The 23,272-nt window shown below is 48.1% G+C and overlaps 1 protein-coding gene across 9 annotated transcripts in view; it reads right to left on the bottom strand.

The window, feature by feature from the left end:
* Tox2 (TOX high mobility group box family member 2) overlaps window positions 1-23,272 on the bottom strand; it is a 117,211-nt gene that overhangs the window by 34,817 nt on the left and 59,122 nt on the right. For all 9 annotated transcript variants that reach the window (XM_041670053.1, XM_041670054.1, XM_041670057.1 and 6 more), the window contains one exon: window positions 5,221-5,466. In XM_041670053.1, the coding sequence (XP_041525987.1) occupies window positions 5,221-5,466 (246 nt within the window). The remainder of the gene's footprint in view (window positions 1-5,220; window positions 5,467-23,272) is intronic.

Consider the following 23,272-nt stretch of genomic DNA (forward strand, 5'->3'; position numbering starts at 1 on the left):
TCTAAGGCAAGCTGGCCAAGGGCACATAGACTGTGGGTCTGCCTCTAACAACTACCCCGAGCTACTTCACCTGGGTTGGAAGCCCCCAGGTCCGGCCCAGCTCTAGTGTGCTGGGAGAATAACTCTGATCTGTGAGCGCTTCGGAATAGGAAGTAAGGCACAAAGGGACTAAAACTGAGCAGTGGGGACGTTGATCTTAGTTTTTGTAGGTTCCCAACTAGTTGTCACAAGCAGTGGTGGCCCCGGGGAGTCTCCCCACCCCCAAATATTTGCTTGCTTAGTCTAGTGGAGCTGGCAAAGCAGCTATGCCATTTTTTCAAAGCTGGGATCCTAAACACAGTTCACTGGTAGGAAAACTGAGGTTGAAGGAGGAGTGGCTTGCCTAAAGTCCCAAGAAATCCAACAAGACACAAAGTAGGGTCTGGGAAGATGGTTTGGGGGAGAAGTGTTTGCTGCACAAGAATGGAGATCTGATTTTGGATCCCCAACACCTATATAAAAAAGCAGGGGATCTCTGTGCCTGTAATCCAGTGCTAGAAGGCAGAGCCTGGAGGATCCTGCGTGCTCTGACCAGACCATTAGCCAATCGTTGAGCTCCAGGGGCAGTGAGAGACCTTGTCTCAACATACAAGATGGAGAAGGGGTTGGAGAGATGGCTCAGCAGTTAAGAGCACTGGCTGCTCTTGCTGAGGACCTGGGATTGATCCTCAGCACCTACAGGGTGACTCACAACCATCTCCTACTCTAGTTCCAGGAGATCTAACATCCTCTTCTGGTCCCTAAGAGCAATGTACATAAGGGGCATGCAGACATACATGCAAACGAATATTCATACACCTATAAACAAATAATTTAAATATAAGGTAGAGAGTGATTAAGAAAGACACTAAGCATCCACCTTCAGCCTTCACACAACTAAGCACACAACCAGAGTCCTCAAAGATGGGAGGAGAATATTTGCATGACCTCTGTCCTGTTCCTGTGCTGAGGACTGGGATGAGACAACACCACTCTAGTGGACCAAAGGGCTCAGGATCCCAGATTCCTAACCACCACTGTGGCCATGGTGAGTGTGCTTCCACCTGCCCAAGTATTTCCCTCACCCTTGGGATATCTTTAGTTCCCCAAAGGCAGGGTTTTCCTTTGTGGTAGAGATGAAGCCCCACCCCTTCCTTCCTGGCTTACCCCTTCCCCTCAGTACTCAGAGACCCTGAACTGTTTCCCAGAGGATTCCAGAAGTGATCTCAGACTCCACGAACAGCTCCATAAATTCCACTCTGAGTTTCTGCGAGCATTTTAGAGGCTGATTTATAAATACAATATCTCTCTCAAAATGAAACAATCAACAGGATAAAATTATCGAGTTATGAAAATAGAGGTCAGATGGAGGTACAGTGCTTTAAATTAAACTGGCAAAATATATCTTTCATACTAAATTGACTCTTTTTGTCTTGGAAATGAATGTTTAATCAGTTAAGACATTGAAGTTGAGGGGGAAAGCCGTGAGCATATTTAATTTTGTAAAGGGGTCTGGTTCTAGCGACGTTCATAATCCCCCCTGGCGGCATCAGGAGAGGAGCCTCCACATGCCCGTGAGACTTAATAATCAAGCAGGGTACCAGAAGGCATTGGTGGCCTCTGGAGTCAACACTATGGGGGCCTTAGCATTGATGAAATGGCTTCCAAAGAGCAAAGTCTCACCTACTCATGTCGAGATGGCATCTCTGGGAACAACACCTGGCATCCAGGCATCCTCTGTGCTCCTTGAGCCTGGTTGTGCAATCCTTCACCCTCTGGTAGAAGTGAGAGATACTTGGAAGGACTTGGTAGGTGTGACTTCCGGAAGTTCGGCTTGAGAGTTGGTGGCGTTTTCACTCACAAAGACAGCATACAGGTCTGCCTCCTGCCCAACTGTCACTTCCCATGTGAGGGACAAGGTAGCTTACAGAATCATCTGCTATCCTGTGTTGCACTGCTTCTCCATCACTGGCCAAGCCACAGTCAGTATTGCTAACGATGCCTCGGGCAGACAAGGCCGCTGAGGTACTGGGGTCTTGGTACTCCACAGAAATTGTGTTTTATCATATTCCCACCCCCACGAAGGCCAGTGCTCCCAGATACAAAGCTATTGCCTCCCCCGTCCTGGTCAGATGTCTATTCCAGGCACACAGACCCAGCCCACTAGCTGAACATCTACAGAGTTGTCTGAGAAGCAGACTGCATCTGTTGGCTGTTCAGCACTCTAACAACATCCCTGGGTCAGCTCACAGGGCTAACCAAGGATTGCTGTGGCTTGGTTGAGGGAACACATGGCTTTGGGCCTCTGTTGAGGGTAGCACAGCATGATGGGAACATATGAGTGAAGGGCCACATTTGGAACCAGAGAGAAAAGAGACCAGAATACCACGACCCTTTGTCCCTAAGGGCCTTCCACTAGGTTCCTCCTCTTAAAGGCCCACAGCACCCCATAACACCATCATCCCAGGGTCTGAGTTTTTCATATTGGCTTCAGGGGACAAAACCACATCTGAACTTCATCACAGACTCTTGATCCTCTCTCTGTAAATGAGTCCCAGAGATCACAAAGCCTGTAGCCACGCCTGGCACCCAGAAGGGGTTCAAGAAGATCAGTTGGCAGGGCAGGTGGGAAAATGCCATACCCTACTAAAGATATTAAATCATGGCTAAGTGAGAGGGCACAGAGGGTAAAGGCGCTTGCTGCTAAGCCTGACAGCTGGAGTTTGATCCCTAGAACCCACATGGAGGAAGAAGAGTCCTCCAACCTTCACAGGTGTGCTGTGGCACATGCATGCACACACATGCCACACACTCAGAAGGAAAAGATACTAAGCCGTAGTCCTTAGAGCCTGCAAATGTCACAAGAGCAAGTGGCCTTTACAGACAAATTTCAAGCTCGGGACTACAACATTGGTCTAATTCTAGATTAGACCTACAGTCCATCATAAGTGTCCGTATGAGAAGGGCAGGGAGCTATCAGTAATGAAAAAGAAGCCAGAGACCAGGGAGAGACAGAACCACAAGCCAGGGAAGCCGCTAGAACAATGATTCTCAACCTGTGGGCCATGACCCCGGTCACATATCAGATATTTAAATTATAATTCATAACAGTAGCAAAATTACAGTTATGAAGTAGTAGTGAAATAATTTTATGGCTGGGGTCCCCATGCCATGAGGAGCTGTATCGAAGGGGCGTGGCATTGGGAACATTGAGAACCACTGCTCTGGAAACTAGAAGAGGTAAAGACAGACACCCCGGAATCTCCTGTGCAAGCACAGATTCCCAGAACCTTGATTTCAACGTGAGGTACTGGTTTTGGACCTCCGGGGCTGTGAGTAGTTAGATCTCTGGTGCGCTTGAGCAGCTGGTTTGTGGGAATTTGCTAGAGCAGCCATGGAAAACAGAAGCCTCCAGCGCTCTGCATCACTTGGTGGAGTGGCCCTCCCTGCCTCTCTCAGTGGAGAGGAGCGCAGCGTGAGAAAGCATTTACAAATCCCTCTGCATGCTGTTTGACACCCAGCAGGTGCTTCCATAATCCCTGCTTCACACTTACAGCTGCATGGCGCGCGCGTGCACACACACACACACACACACACACACACACACACACACACACTTCGTGCTTGCCATTCTCCCGAATTCAGAAGTCCTGTTTGCTGTCAAGGCCGCTTGCCTTCTTACCACCCCACTCCAGCGTTTCACTCTTATCCGGCTTTCCCCTTCGGTGGGGGCCTCTGCCCTGGGTAACAAGGTCAGGCTTAGCTCTCATTAAGTAAGGAGGGGGATATAAAATCGAACAAACCCCCGCAGTTCTAGACTAATGGAGAGCTGAGACCGTGAGTTTGAGACGCACACTAAACATGGGCCGGTTGTGAGGAAAGCTGCAAAGGACTGGTTCACACGGTGCTCGTGCAAGTGATGGTGTATGTCCAAGGGGAGTCAGGGGTGGTCTGTGATCCACGGACAGCAGACCTTGTGAGGATCTGAGCTGTTGTGGTCGGGAGGCTTGGGAAGGCCGCTGTGAGACTGGTCACAGTGCGTACGTGTGAAGGCCAGGGGACAACTACAGGGACTGCCCACTTGGTTGTCTGGACAGGGTCTCCCATGAGCCTGAAACTTTCCTCAAAGCCTGGTTGTCAGCTGATATAAGCAGAGGCAAGCAGGTCGTGAGTTCAAGGCCAGCGTATACTGCATAGTGAGACCTTGTCAATAATTAAGGAAAAACTCAATGGAAATGTGTGCTCTGCTCTCCAGGGGTCCTGATCTGTCCATCTCAACACAGCAGTAGCCCAGTTTCCTTTTCCAAGTGGGTGACTGGTTCAGACTCCACAGTCACGTGGCCTCTGCCTGGTCCGCCCCTGCCATTTTCTAACACATCCTCACTACTCTGGGTGCCTTTGCTGGGGATTCCCTACAACACAAGGCAGGGCAGAGCCAGGCCACATGCTATGAGCGCCATGGTACAGGGATGAGGAGCGTCATTGTCCCCACAGGTCCCTGCCCTGGGCTGCCACACTTAGTAAAGACTGGGAGGGGAGTAGCTGCTGGACTTTGGAGCTCTGGGATTCACATCAGGGACCCTTTCCTTGTCTCTGAATCGTAGCATCAGCCATCAAGACCTTGTCACCGTGTTTGAGATGATGTAGGTAGAGTCCTAGCCACTATTTGGCGAAGTGGACAAGCAGGAATGGTTGCTCTTGCTGTTAGTCACCGAGCTAAACTGGGCTGGAAAGGTACCACGGTTAGTAAAGTGCTTGCCTTGCAAACATGAGGACCCAAGCGTGGTGGCATGCGCTTGTGTTTCCTGCGCTGGGATTGCAATAAACACTACTTGCAAGACTGAAGCCTCTTCTAGTGTGTGTGGGGTGCAGGGAGAGGAAAACATTTTCACAAGGATTGTACAGTTTCCCACTCTGTGTTTGGGAATTGATGGCATGCATATATCTCAACAAATCTGCTAGAAATAAGATTAAGGTTATAATATCAACAACCAATAAAATCAGTCCCAAGTTGCCACGAACAGAGCTGTAGAAGAAACAGTTTCCTTCCATGCCAATCCCACACTCCACAAATTCTCTGAATTTAGCCAGAAAAACTCAATCCAGGCACAGGATCAGGGCTCCTCAGCTCAGCCCTGCTACTTGCTTCCCTCAAGCCCACCCTTGCTGGAGCCATGGGGCCCGTGTGGAAGATGGACTCACCGTGGGCAGCTGTCCAGACAGCAGGTGGCTATCCTGGGCCAGCATGTTGGACACCATGATGGCTGGGAGGTCCATAGCTTGGTACGAGTAGGCAGGGAGCAGCCCGTTGGGCGCAAGGCCGTGGCACAGTGAGTGGTAGCCGGCTTCGTGGTCCCCCAGGTGCAGGAGGGACGGCTCAGGGAGGTTGGGAGGCGTTATAGGAGGAATCTCATAGTCTTCATTGCTCTCGCTCTGGCTGCTGTAGGTCTGAAAACATCAGAGGGACGGAGGGGGGGGCGGGGTCAGTGCCTCAAATTCTCAGAACACATTTGATAGCATCAGTAACAGCAGCAGTGGAAACAGTGCCTTTGACAAAGAGAGGACCACCATATGAGGCAGAAGGCCTAGTGACCTCCTGACTCAGGTCCTGCTCCACTCCTCAGTGAATCTTCCTCCCGCTGAGAGTCTGCAGACAAGAGCTTGGACTCCTGGAGAGTGGATTTTCCTGAATCTGCTCCTGATTTCCCAGCAGACCTGGCCCACGGTCACCTGAGAACCACCCTCCCCCGGCCACCCACTTTACAGAGAGGGACTTGGTCCAGAGGAGAACAGTCAAGCAGAGTACGCAGATGAGCTGGGGACTGGAGGCTTCAGGCAGTCAGAGTCTCTTAGGCATCCCCAGGCATCTTGTGGTCCTTATCTCGGTGAGTGACATTTGTCCTGTCGTGGTACAGACTAGCAGTTAGCAGCCCTCCTCTAGGTCAGCCCTCCTCTAGGTCTTACTGGGCCATTTTTCCCACCCCAATGAGCAGGCCTCAGAACAAGGCTAGTAGACCGTGAGCACTACATTTGGCTTTCTCCTTGCCATAACCGTCCCAGGTTTTACCATAGATCACGGTGAGCATGTACGTTGAGCCCTGGTTTTGTGGCACACATCCTGGGTGTGCTTCAGTAGGTGGAGGGGACCTCCATTTGTCATTGTGAGTGAATTTTTTAAAAATCATACATGGGTTATAAGACTTTTAATTACGTGTGTCTGTCTGTCTGTCAGTCTATCTGTCTGTCTGTCACACCATGGTGCATATGTGGAGGTCAGAAGACAACTTGTGGGCGTCCTTCCGCTATGTAGGCTTTGGATATCAAACTCAGGCCTGACTTGATGACAAGTGCCTCTTGTCATCTAGAATTTTTCACTTTAATCTCATCAAACTATTTCCCCCATAGTCTACTGAAAGTCTCGGGTGCCTTTCTCATTGTCATCTAGTTAATATCAGAGCAAACTTGCCTTGTTTCTTTTTATTCCACTTCCTCCCTCCATCCTTTCCTTTCCTTTTTTTTTTTATTGAGAAAGAATTTACTCTGTAGCCCATGCTGGCCTTGAACTCTCAGCCCTCTGAGTGCTAGGGGCCATAGGTATGTTGGACACCCTGCACCCCTAGGACAAATCCTGCTTGGCCCTGATCTGTCGCTCATATTTGCAGTGTTGGACTTGGTTGGTAAAGGCCTTCATATCAGGTCCATGTGTGAGATTAGCTTCAATCTCCCTGTCTGCGATGCCCATGCCTGGAGAGCCAGACTTCCCTCTCCATATTCTGGAGATGAGACCCAATAGAAGACAGCTATGTGAACTATAAGTCAGAGCTGAAGAAACTATCCATGACCCACCAGAAACAGAAAAAGAGAAGTTGCACACAGAGGATAGCAGGTGTCTCATGGGCTCTGTTTTAATGGTCCAGAGGAGTACCACAAGAGGCAATGGGTTGAGATCTTCCAGAAGTGACGAAAGACACCAGACGTATTTGTGAATAGGAGAAAAACTTCCTTAACATGTATGTGCAGAGAATGGAAGGCACAGTGGGGCTGGAGAGGTGGCTCAGTGGCAGAGTGCTCACTAGGCACTTGTGATGTTCTGGGCTCTGTCCAGAGGGAGGAAGGACATGGTTTGCCGTTCTGTATTGCTCTGTGAATCCAGCATGCAGACTGAGCAGCTAACTAGCTATCCCCCTCCCCGCCGAAGTCTAGCCCTTTTCTCATGGATTGATGGACAAAGCTGTGTGTATAGGGAGGTTTGGGTAGAGCTATGACAGAGCAGGCACACAGGGCTTGTTCCTTAGGTTCCAGAATGAACATCGCTTCTTGCTCACTGGCTCCCTCTACAGGGATATTATGGAGTTACCACACAGATAGGTAAACGGGTCTGGAAGAGGTGGCTACACCTAACTGCTGACTTCCCTTGGCTTTCTTCTCAGGTTGGAGTTTGCCTCAGTCAGCCCTGATCTCTCTTCTCTTTCTCCCTTACACTCCCTTCCGGATACCCCAACAACCCTCGTGTTCAAAGCCCTGTAGGGGTCACGTTCAGCCTCTGTTCTTGGTTGCTCACCCAAGCACCACAACGGGACATCTCCATACCCACATGTCGTTCCCTTCTTCTACCTTGCACTCACCCGTAGTCTCTGACCTCATCAGATGATGTCACCCTCCATGCACAAACCCGGTGCTCCCCTTCACTCACCTCTCAATTCCAATATAACTACTCCAAAATACGTTTAAACTCTACATAGTCCACTACCACCTCTCACCCCACCGGGGACAAAGATGACAGCCTCCTCCTGGTCTCCCACAGCTCTCTCCTGTCCCTACACTCCTTCTTGTAACCAGAATCTTCTCTAAAAAGAATCATCCCGTTCCTGCCCCCACGCCATGCAGCGGGGGCAGTGGAACTCAACGGATCGCAGCCAGCAGCCCGGGCTTTCTAGCCAGACTTGGAGGTCTCCAGCAACACTTCCGCACCAACCAGGAGCCCACTGGGTGAGACTGGGCACTATTATGATGTTTTTAAGTTGAGGGAGAGTGGTCCTATTATGGGCCACGATGGTCTAAGCTGGACAAGGAACCCCACACTCGGGCCTGGGGCAGTGAGCCCCAGGTTCCGAGAAGAAAACACTGGCCCTCCAAGCACCTTGCAGCCACAGGCAGATGGGCAATGCTATGGTGTGTTGGGACTAATGAGTCCTGGCTTTCAACTGCTTCCCTGCTAGAACCTTCTAATTGAAGTTACTAGAAGCTGTGCCTAGCTTAGAGGATCAGAGGATGGGATTTTCACCTGTTGGCCATTGACTTCAGTGTATTTAAGCCTCCATAGTGCTATTAAAGAGGGGCTTTTGGTACCAGTGTTGGAAGGTCTGTACGTCGGTCAGTCTGTCTCTGCGTGTGTATTCTCTACCTCCAGCCCCTTGCCCGAAGCTCACGAACTGGGTTCTAGCGCATAGAGCGCAGACGGGTGCACGGCAATGGTGAGCAAATGTATGGAGTGATAAGGGACAGAGAGAAACAGAATATTTATGTCCTGTGGATAGAGGCATAACTGGAAAGGTAAAAGAGATGAGGAGTGGGTGAGGTCCACAGGGATGTCTGGGCCTGGGCTGCTTCTGGGGGCATATCTGGGTTCCGTCTCTGATGCAGCTCCGGGCTCTGCTGATGTCTGTGGCTCCTGAAACCACCAAAGGCAGAGAGGATAAGACTGTGCAGAGCTGGCCTCGCCCCTCACTGGCCGCAACACTGGGGAGAACTGGTCCTGCCCCTCATTGACTGAAGCACTCAGAAAAAGGATCTCTGCTCTCCTGGGCTGCACAATGAGCCTGTTCACAGAGGCATGGTTAGCGGGCCCTGAGAGTGTGGGAATGGGAGAGCTGACCACGCCCCTCACCTGCCAGGTGGTGGTGGCAGAGGTGAGGGAAAGATTCCCTCCTAGGACCACACCTCCCCTGGGTATAGAGTCAGCCCTGTCCGTGGAGGTGTGGGCGAGCTAGCACCAAAGCCGTGACCATGGCAGAGGTGTCCCTGCCTCTCATCAGCTGCAGCACCTGGGACCCAGTTCCAGAACCAGGGTTAAGAGTTGGCCCACCCCAACATCTGCCTCATCTGTGACCTGCTGGAGCACAGGGGAGGAGCCAGAGGATATCTTCGACACAGGACCCAACAGGATGTCCAGGAAGAGTCCCAGTGAGGGCCCGGCATTGATGGTGCAGCAGAGACCAGGGGCCCTGAACCGTACCAATGATTCTTTTCAATAAATGCCTGCATATAAAGATACACGGATAAAGGGTTTACTGCGTGACTCACTGTGTCACACTGAAGCTTCTATGACAAGATTTTCCTTCCCTCTCTCCCTTCCTCTTTCTTTCTCCCACTTTTTCTCTTAAATTTTATTTTGTTTTATTTTGGGTTGGGGCAGGAGATGGGTGGGATTGGGCGGCAGGATGTAAAAGACAAAGAATGAATGAATGAATGAAGAGACAGAATCATCCCACTAGTCGCTTGTGCTGCGCATGCTCAGACAGCTGCCCTGGCTTTATCACTATTGCTAATGTTTCACTGCACAGACTCACGGGTTCAGTTCCAACATTTTCACAGAGGTGTACCATGTACCTAATAAATTTCTCTCCTTTCCCAGTTTATCCCCCTTCCACTTTCATGTTACATATATATGCCTATGTATATGTATTTAAATCTAAATTTCACATATGAGAGAAAGCAAGTGATATCTGCCTGAGTCTGGACACTGAACACGGGGAGCTCCAGTTCCTATCTTTTCCCTGCGAATAACATGGCTTCCTTCCTCACGTCTGAGTAAAACTCCGTCATGCCACCTTGTCCTTACCCTCTGTCTAGGCTGGCTCTCCCATCATTAGCAATGCTCCCTGGACGTGTGGCTATGCTGGCTTAGAGTCCTTCAGGTACACATCCAGGAACCCCATGGCCTTTGGGTCCAAGATCTTGGTCTCAAACATGATGCTGTAAGTCCTCCCATGGTCTGGTTGTTGCCAGCTCAGGACTGCTCTTCCTGGAATTGCAGGGCATTAAGGGACCTTTCCAAGGAGACAGAACAGATGCCAGCTGCTCACCGGCTCGGCATTCTCACTGGTGTGTTCTTTAATGTCTGTGCCACAGGTTCATGTCCCGTGAGTTAGCTTGTCTTCAGCTTCACCACCAAGATGGGCTGGGAGCAAGTGTCTGGATGGACTCAGCCATGGGTATTGCATCACTCCAGAATGCAAAGGCCAGGGTCACCTCCTCCTAGTGCCCCTCCCCCTACCATCTGCGCTCTATGCGCTAGAATCCAGTTCACGAGCTTCGGGCAAGGGGCTGGAGGTCAAAAGTCCCTCTTTAATAGCACCAGGGAGACTTAAATACCCTGCAGTCAATGGCCAACAGGTGAAAACCCCATCCTCTGATCCTCTAGGCAAAGCACAGCTTTTAGTAACTTCAATTAGAAGGCTCTAGACAGGGAAGAGCAGCTGAAGGCCAGGACTCAATTGGTCCCAACATCCTAGAGCCCTTCTCAACTGTCCCGCCCATCCTCTGCAAAGACACCTCCAAGCCCCACACATTGCAAGTCTCTCATGGCGCTCGGTACCTCCTATAGCTGTTTGTGGTTCATCTCTACCTTTGGCTTGTGTATCCCTTCTAATCCCTTCTACAAAGCCCCGGGCTCCATAAAGGCTGGAGCTAAGTCTGGTTTGTTCCCAGTACCGAGTACAGTGATTGACACCTAGAAAGAACTCAGTTACAATGCACTGAACGAGGTCACAAAAATGGATCACTCCAGGATCTAGGTTCAAGCCTCGCCCAGGTGTTTCTGTATTTGTCCCTCCCAGCAGACTGCTGTCCCTTGGCTACCTTTGTCTCAGGCTATCAATCACTACCTCCCTGCCTGTCCTCCAGCATCCAGAACAGGTGCTGACACAGGGCAGGATGCCAATAAATCCCAAATGACCACAAAAGTCCATTCTTTTAAATCCAAGCCAGAACTCCAAGGTTCTGGAACACACCCAATCAGCCAGAAGCCTTTGAGAAAATTAAGTATGTGTTGTATCAAAATATTGAAATAACACAATTATGGTAATTCCTCTAAAGAAGAAATTAGCACACTTAAAAATAAGCATGCAAACACACACTTGCCTCTTTGGGGTGTAGTCAGATCCCCGACACCTGAGCACAAGCCTGCCCGTCCTGGGGCTGATCTTCACTGAGTCCCTACTGTGTGCCTGTCTCAGCTTCTGGAATTTCCATGCATTCTCCCCTTAACCGTGTCTGCTCTGAAAAGGCGTGTGTATCACCTTTGTTCTTCAGACAGGGAAGGCAGAGCGCAGAGCCTGAGAAAAATGTCTTATAGCCAGAGTCTCTGACTTAGGCCTTATGAGTGTGATGTCAGCATCCCCCACACTGGGTTAGAAGACATATAGATGCTATTCCAGACCCTGCTGTGCAAGAGATCATGCCTACTCTGGTCCTCACACGGGGGTGGGGGTGGGGCTCATGAAAACCCAGAGGGCAGCTTCAAGGTGCCAAGGGTCCTAAGGGCTCTGGGACACACAGAAGGAAGGCATCAGATGTATTTTTCATATCCCAGGTCAAGGGAGAGAAGAGTGTGGGGCCATTTGAGTGACCTGAGGCTAGCTACTGGGCCAGAGGAGAGCTGATCACCCCTGGATCTCTGGGAAGAGGATCTTAATGCCTAGCATTGTATCTTACTTTATTATATGTTTTGTGTTATTATATAAGGATCTCACATAGCACTATCTTAAGCCAACCTTTCTGGAAAGATCCTCAAAGTTAGAGCCTCAGGATAAAACTCGAACCCAAGAGATTCTAGTCACAGTATCGAGCTGAAAACCACCACAGTGTCTGTCAGACTAAGTAGATGGCTGTCAGTCTGTCAATCTAACTAGACAGCTGTCCAGTCTGTCAGTCTAACATGATGACTGTCCAGTCTGTCAATGTAATTTGATGGCTGTCCAGTCTGTCAGTCTAACTTGATGGCTGTCTAGTCTGACAACCTAACTTGATGGCTGCCTAGTCTGTCAATCTAACTAGGTGGCTGTCCCGTCTGTCATTCTAACTTAGTGGCTGTCCAGCAAGGCTTGCTGAGATGGAAGTGTAGCTTTAGATTAAGACAGACCCAGACCCAGAGGAGCGATCCAGACTTTGTTAGAAGAGGTCCCTGACACCGAGGTGTCATTTAGATGGCAAGGAAACTGAGGCTTAAATATATTTGCTACAATGACTAAAATTTACTGAGACACCAGATAATGTTCAGCAGTCACAGATACATCACAACGAGGTACCATGCCAGCTATGTCTGGTTCTTAAAGATTTTCATCATCTCAAAATGAGACTCCATTCCTATTAGGCAATCTCTACCTGCTTCCCTTGGCTCCTCAACCATCGGTGTCCACCAATGTCACTCTGCCTCTAAGAATTTACCTAGTCTGGCTGTTTGTAAGTAAACTGAAGACTTCTTTTACTTTGCATTATGTTTTGGACGTTCATCTATATTCTACTTAGAATCAAGCTTACATAATGTTCATTTATCACAGAAGCGTTTTGAGATTTGTGACCTACATCAGAGCCTTATTTCTTTTCATGGTCATGAGCTATTCCAATATATGGATGTGCCGCAATTTGTTCATTCGTCCACTGATGGACATTAAATCTCCTTCTAACTTTGGCTGCTGTGAGTTGAGTAACCACTAATAAATGTATACAAACATTTGTTTATTTTTCAGGGTGTTTTTTCATACATACACAGGAATGGAATTGCTAGGTCATGTGGTAATCCTGTTTGACTTTTGAGAAACTATCGAGGACCTTTCCACGGTGGCTGCTTATCTTTATGGTTCTGCTGACAATATGCGACGGTTCCAATGTCTCCACATCTTCAGCACCAAGATTTTCAATATTTTTGTGATAATCATCTTCGTGATATGAAGTAACAACCTCTTGTGGCTTTGATTTGTATTTTTCTAAAGACCAATGACTGACTACCTTTGCATGTGTTTGTTGGCTGTCTGAACTTTAGAGAAATGTTTATTCCAGCCCTTTGTCCCTGTTTTAGTTGGGACAAAGCACCGAAATAGAGTCATTACAATTTAATTTTGATAATTTTTTTGTTGTCCACAGTTCATATTCAGGATCCATATTCAGGATATCGTATTCAGGAATCCACAGCCCCGATCCACAGTTGCATCACTGTGTATGCGGCAGGAGATAGAGTCCTACGTGGCTGTTTTGCATGTGACTGTTCACGTGTCTGTCATGACATCATTTGGTGAAGAGACAGTTCTTTCATTGTAAATGGTCCAGGCAACTCTGCCTGGACAAGAGGCCCATGGATACATGAGTTTAGCCTTGGACTATGAAGTTTATTACATTGATCTACATGTCCTTATCCAAAGACTGTGTTACTTGTGCTTAGAGAAATTAGCAACTGTGAGTCTTGTAAGTTCCTCTTTCAAGATTACTGGTGCTACCCAGAGCTCTTTGCAATACCACATGAATGTTAAGACTCATATATTTTTTTTTTCATTTCTGCAGTAAAAGTGTCCTGGCTCGCTTTAACTATCATCTTGTCACAGCCAACAGTCACTCTGGAAGAGGCGGTCTCAGATGCCCAGACTAGATTGGCCTGTGACCATGTCTGTGGTGGGGTTGTCTTGATGTTTGATGTGGGAAGAACCAGCCCACTGTGGGCGGTGCCACCCCTAGGCAGGTGTCCTGGGTTGCATGAGAAAGCAAGCTGAGCACAAGCCAGAGGGAGCAAGCCTGTAAGCAGCCTCCTCCACACGTTCTGCTCTTGCTCCTGCTTGAGTCCCCACCCTGGTTTCCTCAGCGATACATTGTAACCAGGAAGTATAAGCCAAATAAACCCTTTCCTCCCTAGGTGGCTTTTGGTCCTGGTGTTTATCACAGTGACAGAAAGCAAACTAGAGCAAAGGGTCAGTGGGAATCTGACAGGATCCTCAGTGAACAAGTTGGGCATCCATGCTATCTTCTAATGGCCACACACAGGGCAGCGGGGCCTTCGCTGGGCAGGTCTCTACTCCCTTACTCCCTTTCAGCTGTGTTCTATAGCTTCCCATTGTTGAATCTTTCACATCCTTGGCTACAATTCCCCCTTCTTATCTCCTTATCCTGGTGCTGTTGCCTGTGGAGAGTCTTCTTAGTTTCTTTTTGAGTTGTCTATTGTTGGTTTATGGAAACATAATTGCTATTCCCACGCTCCTTTTATACCCTGACCCTTCGCCAAGTTCATTTACTATCTTTTATAACTTTAAGGAAAGCAGAAAGTCCATACTACTGGAGAGAGAGAGAGAGAGAGAATAGAATATGAGTAAACTAGAGTCTGAAAAGATCAAAGTGCTAACTACGATGGTGTTCATAAGGAACTGTCTTAGAAATGGCAGCCGGACGATGAAGACCAGCCGCAAGGGATCCTCAGCCTCTCAACTGACTTCCTGAGAGATAAAAAGTCAATATTCTGATTTAAAACAAATGAGTCTAGCCGATAATGTTTATAACAGACACGCTCCAAATAAAATGTCAGGAACAGTTTAAATAAACAGATGCTAGCAGGCAAATGAAGAGTAATGTGGCAAAATTAATAGCAAATTAAGGACAAATTCAGAGCAAAACGTATTAAAGAGACTTCGAGGAATACTTCTGCGACAAACGATACAATCCATGAAGGAGTGGCAGACACAAACTTTCATGAACATTGATAAATTACAGGAGTAGAAAATGTTAAAAGCATAAAACTAACCTGGCACTGGTGCCGCTCATTTGAAATCCTAGTGCTCAGAAGGCTGAGGCAGAAGCACTGGGAATTCCAGGCTAGCCTGGGCTATGTAAGGGCCCATTTAAACAAGCAAATAACAGCAACAGAAACCCAGACTAAAGCCATAAACGGAGTGAGACATTTTGACACATCTCTTGAACAAGTCAACCAGAAGGATAATGAATAAGGGGGAATGGAAAGGTGGCCCAGTGGTTAGGAGCTCTTGTTGATCTTACAGAAGCCTCAGGTAAGGTTTCCAGCAACCATGTGGAGACTCACAACCATCTCTAACCATCAGTTCCTGGAGATCCAACCCCCTCTTATGACTGAAATTATAAAACTATTATCTTGATAGAATCTGATACATGAACAATTGGAAATTGATACCATTTACTTAATATCTTTTTAAAATTATGTATACAATATTCTTTCTGTGTGTATGCTTGCAGGCCAGAAGAGGGCACCAGACCTCATTACAGATGGTTGTGAGCCACCGTGTGGTTGCTGGGAATTGAACTCAGGACCTTTGGAAGAACAGGCAATGCTCTTAACCTCTGGGCCATCTCTCCAGCCCCTTTACTTAATATCTTTATGAGAAGATTAAAAAAGGGCAAAGCAAATGAATTCAGAACTCACTTGAAGAAGGTAAAAACAGAAAAACTAAATTAAGCAACAGTCAATAGGTGAAAGAAAAATGAAAGAGAAACATATCACAGATAAGAAATAAAAGATAGAGTTAGTTTCCCGAGAGAAACTAACAGAAAATTAGCAAGGAGCTGGAGATACGGCTCAGCGTATGAGGTGCTTGCTGCACAAGCATGAGGACCTGAGTTCGGATCCACAGAACCCGGGTAAAATGCTAGTCAGGGCTCTGTGCATCTGTAGCCCCTGCATTGGGGTCCATGAGACAGGATTGCTGAACAAACGCTGTGCACCCATTCATCTGCTGATGGACACCTAGACTGAACCAACATCTTGGCTGTTGCAAACTGGGTCTCGGTAATACAGATGTGCAGAGGTCTCTGTGGGGTGCTGACTTAGCCTCCTCCAGGTCTACATAGGCATTCTAGCTTCTTTTCTGTTTCTGTATAAAACACATCAAACTGGCATCTTAGGGGAGAAAAGGTGTTCATTTCAGCTTTCAAGTTACCGCTCATCATTGAGGGAAGACCAGATGAGATCTTAGGCAGGAACTCGAAACAGAAACTGTGGGGGCGTGGGGGGGTGGGGGGAATACTGCTTGCTGGATCACTCAGACTCCGGTTCAGCTTAGCTTTCTCAAATGACCCAGGACCGCCTGTTCAGGGAATGGCACCACCTACAGTGGGCTGGACCTTCCAACGTCAATTAACCCCACAGACCAATCTGAGCTGGGCCATCCTTTCATTGATACTTCCTTCTCAGGCAGCTCTAAGCTCTGTCAAGTTGATACAAACAACGGAACAACATTTAAGGCTGTTCTCTTTCTCTCTAAACGTGTCCCAGATTGGACATTAAGTTATGTGACCACCTGCCACCACTTTACCAAGAAAACCCTGCACTCCATAGGTGCATCTCAGCTGAATGCCTGTAAACACAATTCACCATTGTCCAGGTCTGTTTTCCCAGCAATGAAAACGTTATCTTACCCAAACTCCATCAACTAAAGTGGCTATCCCAACCCTTAACCATCTTATTATATCTGCAGAGGTTTAAGAATTCTGCAGGGAATGGAATGTGGGGTTTTTGTTTTTTGTCAAGCTTGTCTGTGTCCATAATGCCCAAGTCAAGTTAATCATCTTGAGAATAATAGCCTGCGTCACCCACCCCAGAGCTACTTAATAGAATCTTTCTGACTCATGTCTTGCAAGTATATCAAATATGAAATCGGGGAGATTATGCCTGCTGGCTGGTCTACCACCTTCCTGCACTCAAAATGCTTCTTGATAAATAAAGAAAGAAATAAAAAGCAAAGCCTGTAGTATACATTAAGCAAATGGGAGCAGGAAAGCAGTGCTATGCAAATCAACTGTGGACTCTGTGTGATGTGGGGGAGGGACATGACATTCATTAACCCTTTGTTCACTGGCAGAACCTCAATCAGATCTGGGCAAGGCCATCCGGAGGAGTATGTCCAACATCCTTAGCTACTGGCAGCCTCAGCTGCTTCACGGTTGTCCCTGACAAGCTTGGATTGCCACAGATGGATATGGAACATGAGCTTTGTTTAGCTGTCTATGGGAATGAGTGTGATAACACCATGAGTTCTGGCTCAAGAAATTACCAGTCTCAGAGGCTCAGGGAGCTTCCTGGATGATATTTACCTTTGGGGAACAATGGACTCTGGAAAGATGCGGGGCTGTAGTTGGGTTTGGGGCTTTCTTTGTTAGGAAAATGTACTCCCTGGAGAACTTCGAAGCTCAGGTAATCTGAGGACACTGGCATTGGAATGAGACATAACAGTATGAAGAGGAAGCCACCATTCTACACAGGAGGACTCTCACTTCCATGGCTAGGGACAGAAATGCTTTGTTCATTTGTTTGGTTAAATAATACTTTAAATTTGTGGACAGCTGGGGCTGGAGAGATGGCTCAGCGGTTAAGAGCATTGCCTGCTCTTCCAAAGGTCCTGAGTTCAGTTCCCAGCAACCACATGGTGGCTCACAACCATTTGTAATGAGGTCTGGTGTCCTCTTCTGGCCTTCAGGCATACACACAGACAGAACATTGTATACATAATAAATAAATAAATAAATTTGTGGGCAGCTATTTTGCTTGTATGCATGTATGTATGTGTGTATGTATGTGTGTATGTATGTATGTATGTGCATCACATGTGTTCAGTGCCTGTGGGTCAGAAGAGGGCATTGGATTCTCTGGAACTTGGATTACAGACAATATTGGGAGCTGGGAATTGAACCGGGCTCCTCTGGTAGAGCAGTCCGTGACCTTAACTGTGGAGCCATTTCTACAGCTCCTATCTGTTTGAATAACATTTTTTATAGCCACATATTCACCTGTTTTTTGGCATTTTTCCTCGGGTTTACTACAAGAGGGGCTCAGCAAACCTTTTCTGCAAAGGTCCAGCTAATAAATATTTGAAACAACTTTTCAACTTTGTTGTTGTAGCATGGGAACGGCAGTAGATGATACTGAAAGTCACGAGGGTGGCTGTGCTCCAATAAAGCTTTGTTTATAGAAGGCAGGTGGAGGGCTAGATCTGGCACACGGATCGCGGTTTACTGACCTGTGTCCTAATCGATCAGGAAAACCAATATATTCACAACTGAGTTCCTTCCTGCCCTCTTTCTGCATCAAGTGTGCTCCTCTCCTCTACTTGATGGCTCACACCAGAAGCCTGAGATGAGGCCTAGTCCCTCTCTCGCTCCTTCCCTCCTTCCCTTCCTCCCTCCTTCCCTCCCTCCCTCCCTCCCTCCTTCTCTTCCCACTCCACCTACTCCAGTGAGCTCTAAAATCCTGCTGGCTCTACATGTCACTGTATCCCAAGCCCCCCCACTATGATCCATCTTCCAGGTGACTCCCTGGGTCACCGTTTTCCCAGGACATCTGTAATCACCTCCCCGATGGCTTTCTGCCTTCTATGCTTGTTCCTTCCAGTATGTTCCCCATCTAGCAGCCCAGACAATAGATCCGCCTACGAACCCAATGGTGCTGCTTCCATCACCTGACATCCCTTTTGCATTTAGGACACAGGATGAAACCTTCTGGGCCAGCAAGACCCCAAGTGAACTGGTCCCCAATCTCCATCTCCTACAAAAACGTTTACCATCACAGACTAGCACGGATGGCAGCTAACACACCACGTACCTTCCCTTTCTGTCACCTTGCACAAGAATCAAGTCTGCGTGGCTGGCTCTTTGTCTTCTTGTTGGTAATGGCCCCAGAACCAGCGCCCATTAGGCCTTTCCTTGATAGCCACACATTCCAGCTCTTGCCTTCCCTGGCAGCGGTCTGCCTTATCCTCCACACTTTTTACTCTCTGTTGTTTTCTCCCCTGATCGCTGTGTATCTCCTATATGGAGCGAAGGATCCAGGAAGGCTGGAGCCATTTCTGTTTGTCTCATGTTGAGCCTTCAGGACCCAGAGCTATGTTGGGCACTCAGGAGAAATAATCTATGTTGAATGTACGCGAAGCTGGTCACCGAGACTGCCTGACCCCGCGTGTAAACTCACCTGACCCTCAGACCTTCCTTAACCATCAGTGAAGGCTCTTTCCCCAGTTAGAGGGTTCTGAGACCACCTGCTTCAGTCTTCCCACTGTGGAATAGGTCAGGATCTGCAATGGTCAAACTGATCAGTAACAAAGGTAGAGTGAGCTGTGGTGTGTGTGTATGTGTGTGTGTGTGTGTGTGTGTGAGTGTGTGTGCATGCACATGTATACATGTACACAGTCTTGCACATGCTATATGTAGATCAGAGGGCAACCTCAGGGGCCAGTCTTTGTTGCCCACATTTTTAAAGCAAAGTCTCCTGTTTGCCTCTATGTGCTCCAGGGGCTGTTGTCAGCTGCCTGAGGAAGGAGTGCTGACTGCTCTGCTCGAGGCTACATCTCAGCAGCTGCTCCACTGCCCCACCACACAGAAGACGCTTAGTCAGCAAGCTTTTGTTTTGTTTTGAGACACAGTCTCACTGTGTAGCCCTGGCTGGCCTGAACTCACTAAGTAGATCAGGCTGGCCTTGAACTCACAGAAATCTGCCTGCCTCTGCCTCGTGGGAGCCAGATAGGATTAAAGGTGTGAGCCACCCTGCCCAGCATCAGAGTGTCTTTGAACGGGGACTTATATGAATGAGGACCCGTGGCCCGCAGTCCCAGGCCCAGCTCTGTGTTCCCTCCCGAACAAGTTCTCAGAAGCCAGTCAAGCTCAGAAACAGCTTTGCCCTGAGAGTAACTGCAGGGGATTCTAATTTAGACCCTGAGTGGTGGGGGGTTTTTTCATGAAGTATGGAGTCCCAGTGGTGGTCCCAATGGGCCGTATGACCTTGGTCAAATCGTTGTCCCTTTCTGGGCCTCAAATGTTGCCTGTAAAAAGAGGGACCTGGCCTGGGGGTTTTCAACACAGGTGTCATTCCTGCCCCTGGGCCTGGTTTGCAGGTAGCAGACAGACCTGGGCAGAGCTGTGTTTGAGAGCATTTTAAACTGATGAGCATGCTTTCTGGTCCCTTCTGTGCTAAAATAGCTTCTGGGGAAATGTCTATTATGTCTCTCTGCAGCTCCTGCCCCCCCCCACCCCCTTTTCCATCCCTGCCTTTTGGAAACCACAGAAGTAGCTTTATCAAAAAAAAAAAAAAATGTGCAGAGCCAGCAGCGGAACAAAGCTGCAGGAGTTCTCAGAGCGCATGGCCCTTGCACAGGCCCGAGAGAGGCTGAGCAGGGCAGATGCGAACTCTGGGTTACCTTAGGAGTGCTCAGACACTACAAGGTTGGCTACCTTCTGATCAAGGTTCTACCACTGTCCCTAGCATTGTGGGTGCTTGGACCGGACAATATAACTTCCCCTGACACCAGCCACATGCCCCCCCCCCCCCACAGTGTGTACCTCTGGATGCGCTGGCTCCCCTGCACAGGCCACTAGCCCGCCCCCTCCCCATGCCTGCCCAGGTGATGCTTGCTCATTGACGGGGCTATCATGACACTCCTCTGCCTTGCTAGATTGGAACGAGCACAGCAGGCCTGCTCTGAGCAGAATGGATAAAGGCCTGTTCCTCCAGTAGTCGGGACCCCATGCTCCTGTAAACGACCTCATTATGGGGCTGTAGCTTGAAATCCACTCCCCTGAGATTTACTGAGTACCCATCCTAAGGCTTGTGCTGGGTCCTACAGAGTCACTAATGAAGAAGTGACTCAGCCCTCAGGTTTGCCCTCTCTCTCTCTCTCTCTCCCCCCCCCCCATCCTTCCTTCTTTCCTTTTTGCTTGTTTGTTTCTGTGTAGCCCTGATTGTCCTGGAACTCACTCTGTAGACCAGGCTGGTTTCAGATTCAGAGATCCGACTTCCTCTGCCTCCTGAGTGTTGGCATTAAAGGCGTGCATTACCACCGCCTGGCTCATCCCACTTTTCTACATCTTCATTAAAAATATAATGGCTACATTAACATTTATATAGTATGTACCATGTGTGCAGGGACCCTGCTCCATGAAATTTTCATGTATGAATGCTATCAACCATGAATGGGTGCTGTCATCTTAGCCACTGTATAAACCGAATGACCTTGAGATGAGAAACTTGTCCCAAATTCAAGACAGACTATGAAGCCAGGGATGCACCTGGCAGTCTTGGTCAGGGGAACTGGCTGTGGGGATGACTATCAAAGCGACTTTGAGATGTTTCTTCCTTCAGCAGCACCCCCTCACTAAGCCCACAGTCCCAACTGCTGTATTAAACTTCCCGAGAGACCTTGAGCCAGAGGCACCTAGCTAAGCCACTCCAAAATCCTCATCTGCAGAAAGATTTGTATTGGCTTTAAAAAGAAAAGAATTTGGCTGTGAATTTGCATTCTCTCTTTTGTTTATTTGTTTGTTTGCTTGGTTTTTTGTTGTTATTGTCTTTTTGTTTTTTGAGACAGGGTTTCTCTGCAGCTTTGGAGCCTATCCTGGAACTCACTCTGTAGACCAGGCTAGCATCAAGCTCACAGATCCATCTGCCTCTGCCTCCTGAGTGTTGGGGTTAAAGGTGTGCGCCACCACAGCCCGGTCTCTTTTAAATTCTTATTAATATATATAATATATATAATATATATATGCATGATATATATATAATAATTATATATCATGCATCTCTGGGTGTGCTTTGCATGCAACATGTATTCGCGTTCTTATGTGCATGGAAGCATGCTTGTGTGATGTCACGAATCATCCTCAATCCATCTTTCACCTTATTCAGTGGGGCAGGTTCTCTCAATCTGAAACCGGAGACTGCTCATTTGTTTCCCGGCCGCCCAGCCCCGGATAATCACACGGAAACTATATTAATACAACACTGTTTGGCCTATGACTCAGGAATAGTTCTAGATAGCTCTTACATCTTAAATTAACCCATTTCTACTAATTTATATTTTACCATGAGGTTCGTGGTTTGTTACCTCTTGCTTTCTGAACTGCTACATGGCGTCTTTCTCCTTGACTCCGCCTGCTCTCTCTATATCTCTGTTCGAATTTCTCACCTGAATTTACCCTACTTAGCAATTGACCGAAACAGCTTTATTCATTATCCAATAAAAGCAACACATATACAGAAGGACATCCCACATCATCAATCAAAACCAGAACTCAGCGATCTGTCTTAGAAGGCAGCTTGCTTTGGGGATTCCCAGTCTCTACCTTCTGGGGCTGGAGTTATAGGTGGGACACAATGCTCACCTAGCATTTATGTGGGTTCTGGGGACTTGACATCCAGTCTTCTTGCTTGCATGTCAAACACTGAGCCATCTCGCCAGACCTGTTTGTGAGAGCGTGTGGTACTGGAGGTTTGAACCTAGGACTTTATGCCTGACACTTGACAAGTGTTCAACCGTCCAGCCCTATCCCCAGCCCTCTTTCTTTCCTTTTGTCTCGAGACAAGATCTCACTTAATTGCCCACATTAGCCCTAGAGCTTGTATTCTTAATGACCATGTAGTTTTGCCTCTTTAGAAACAGAGAACTTGGGCTTTCTTGTGCACGCTCCTGTGTTTCCCTGCTGTCTTCACAGACAGCTCTTTCTCTTCCATCTTTAACTGCTCTATAGTGTGGGTCTGTCTCAACCCCACCTAGACACCCCTAAGCACAGGCTCTCTACCTGCCAAATAATTTAGGCAGACAGTGCTCCCCACACCAGGCTTTTGGTCTGCACTACCCACGCGACAGAGGCCTTGCAGTGGCAATGCACCCTGACTCCAAGGTGGGTGAAGTTGGAAACTCCAGGATGCTGCTGGTCCCACTACACTCTGGGCACCATGACTTGGGGTATCAATAGCATAGACTTTGCCGTAGACAGACAATGGCTCAAAGCCTAGCTCCATCACATCTTGGCTGGAGAGTCCTTAACCTCACAGAGGAAGAGACACTTTCTTGGACTCACAGAATAAATTGCAGCTGCTTAGAACCAAGATGGGTGTGGCTCTGGGTACCTGAAATCCTAGCACTTGGGAGATGGAAGCAGGTGAATCTGTCTCAGTTATACAGTGAGCTTGAGGGTTAGCTTGGGTTACATGAGACTTTGTTGAAGGAAAGAAGGGAGGGAGGGAGGGAGAGAGGGAGGGAGAGAAGGGAGGGAGAGAGGGAGGGAGGGAAGATGGGAAGAAGGGTGAATGGGTAGGTTAGAGACATATACAGAACTCTTGTTCTATCCCAATCCAGAGTCTTTTAACTATAGCCAAACTCACCCTCCTGTGTGCTGAGTCTAGACACTTGTTTGCACTCATTTCTACAAGTCAGCATGTCTCCAGATGTGTAAATCCCTTCACAAATCCACGTGTGAGTGT

This window comes from Microtus oregoni, unplaced genomic scaffold (genome assembly GCF_018167655.1).
Source record: "Microtus oregoni isolate MIOR12 unplaced genomic scaffold, Mior012 000020F_ref0000438, whole genome shotgun sequence".
Taxonomy (NCBI): Eukaryota; Metazoa; Chordata; class Mammalia; order Rodentia; family Cricetidae; genus Microtus; species Microtus oregoni.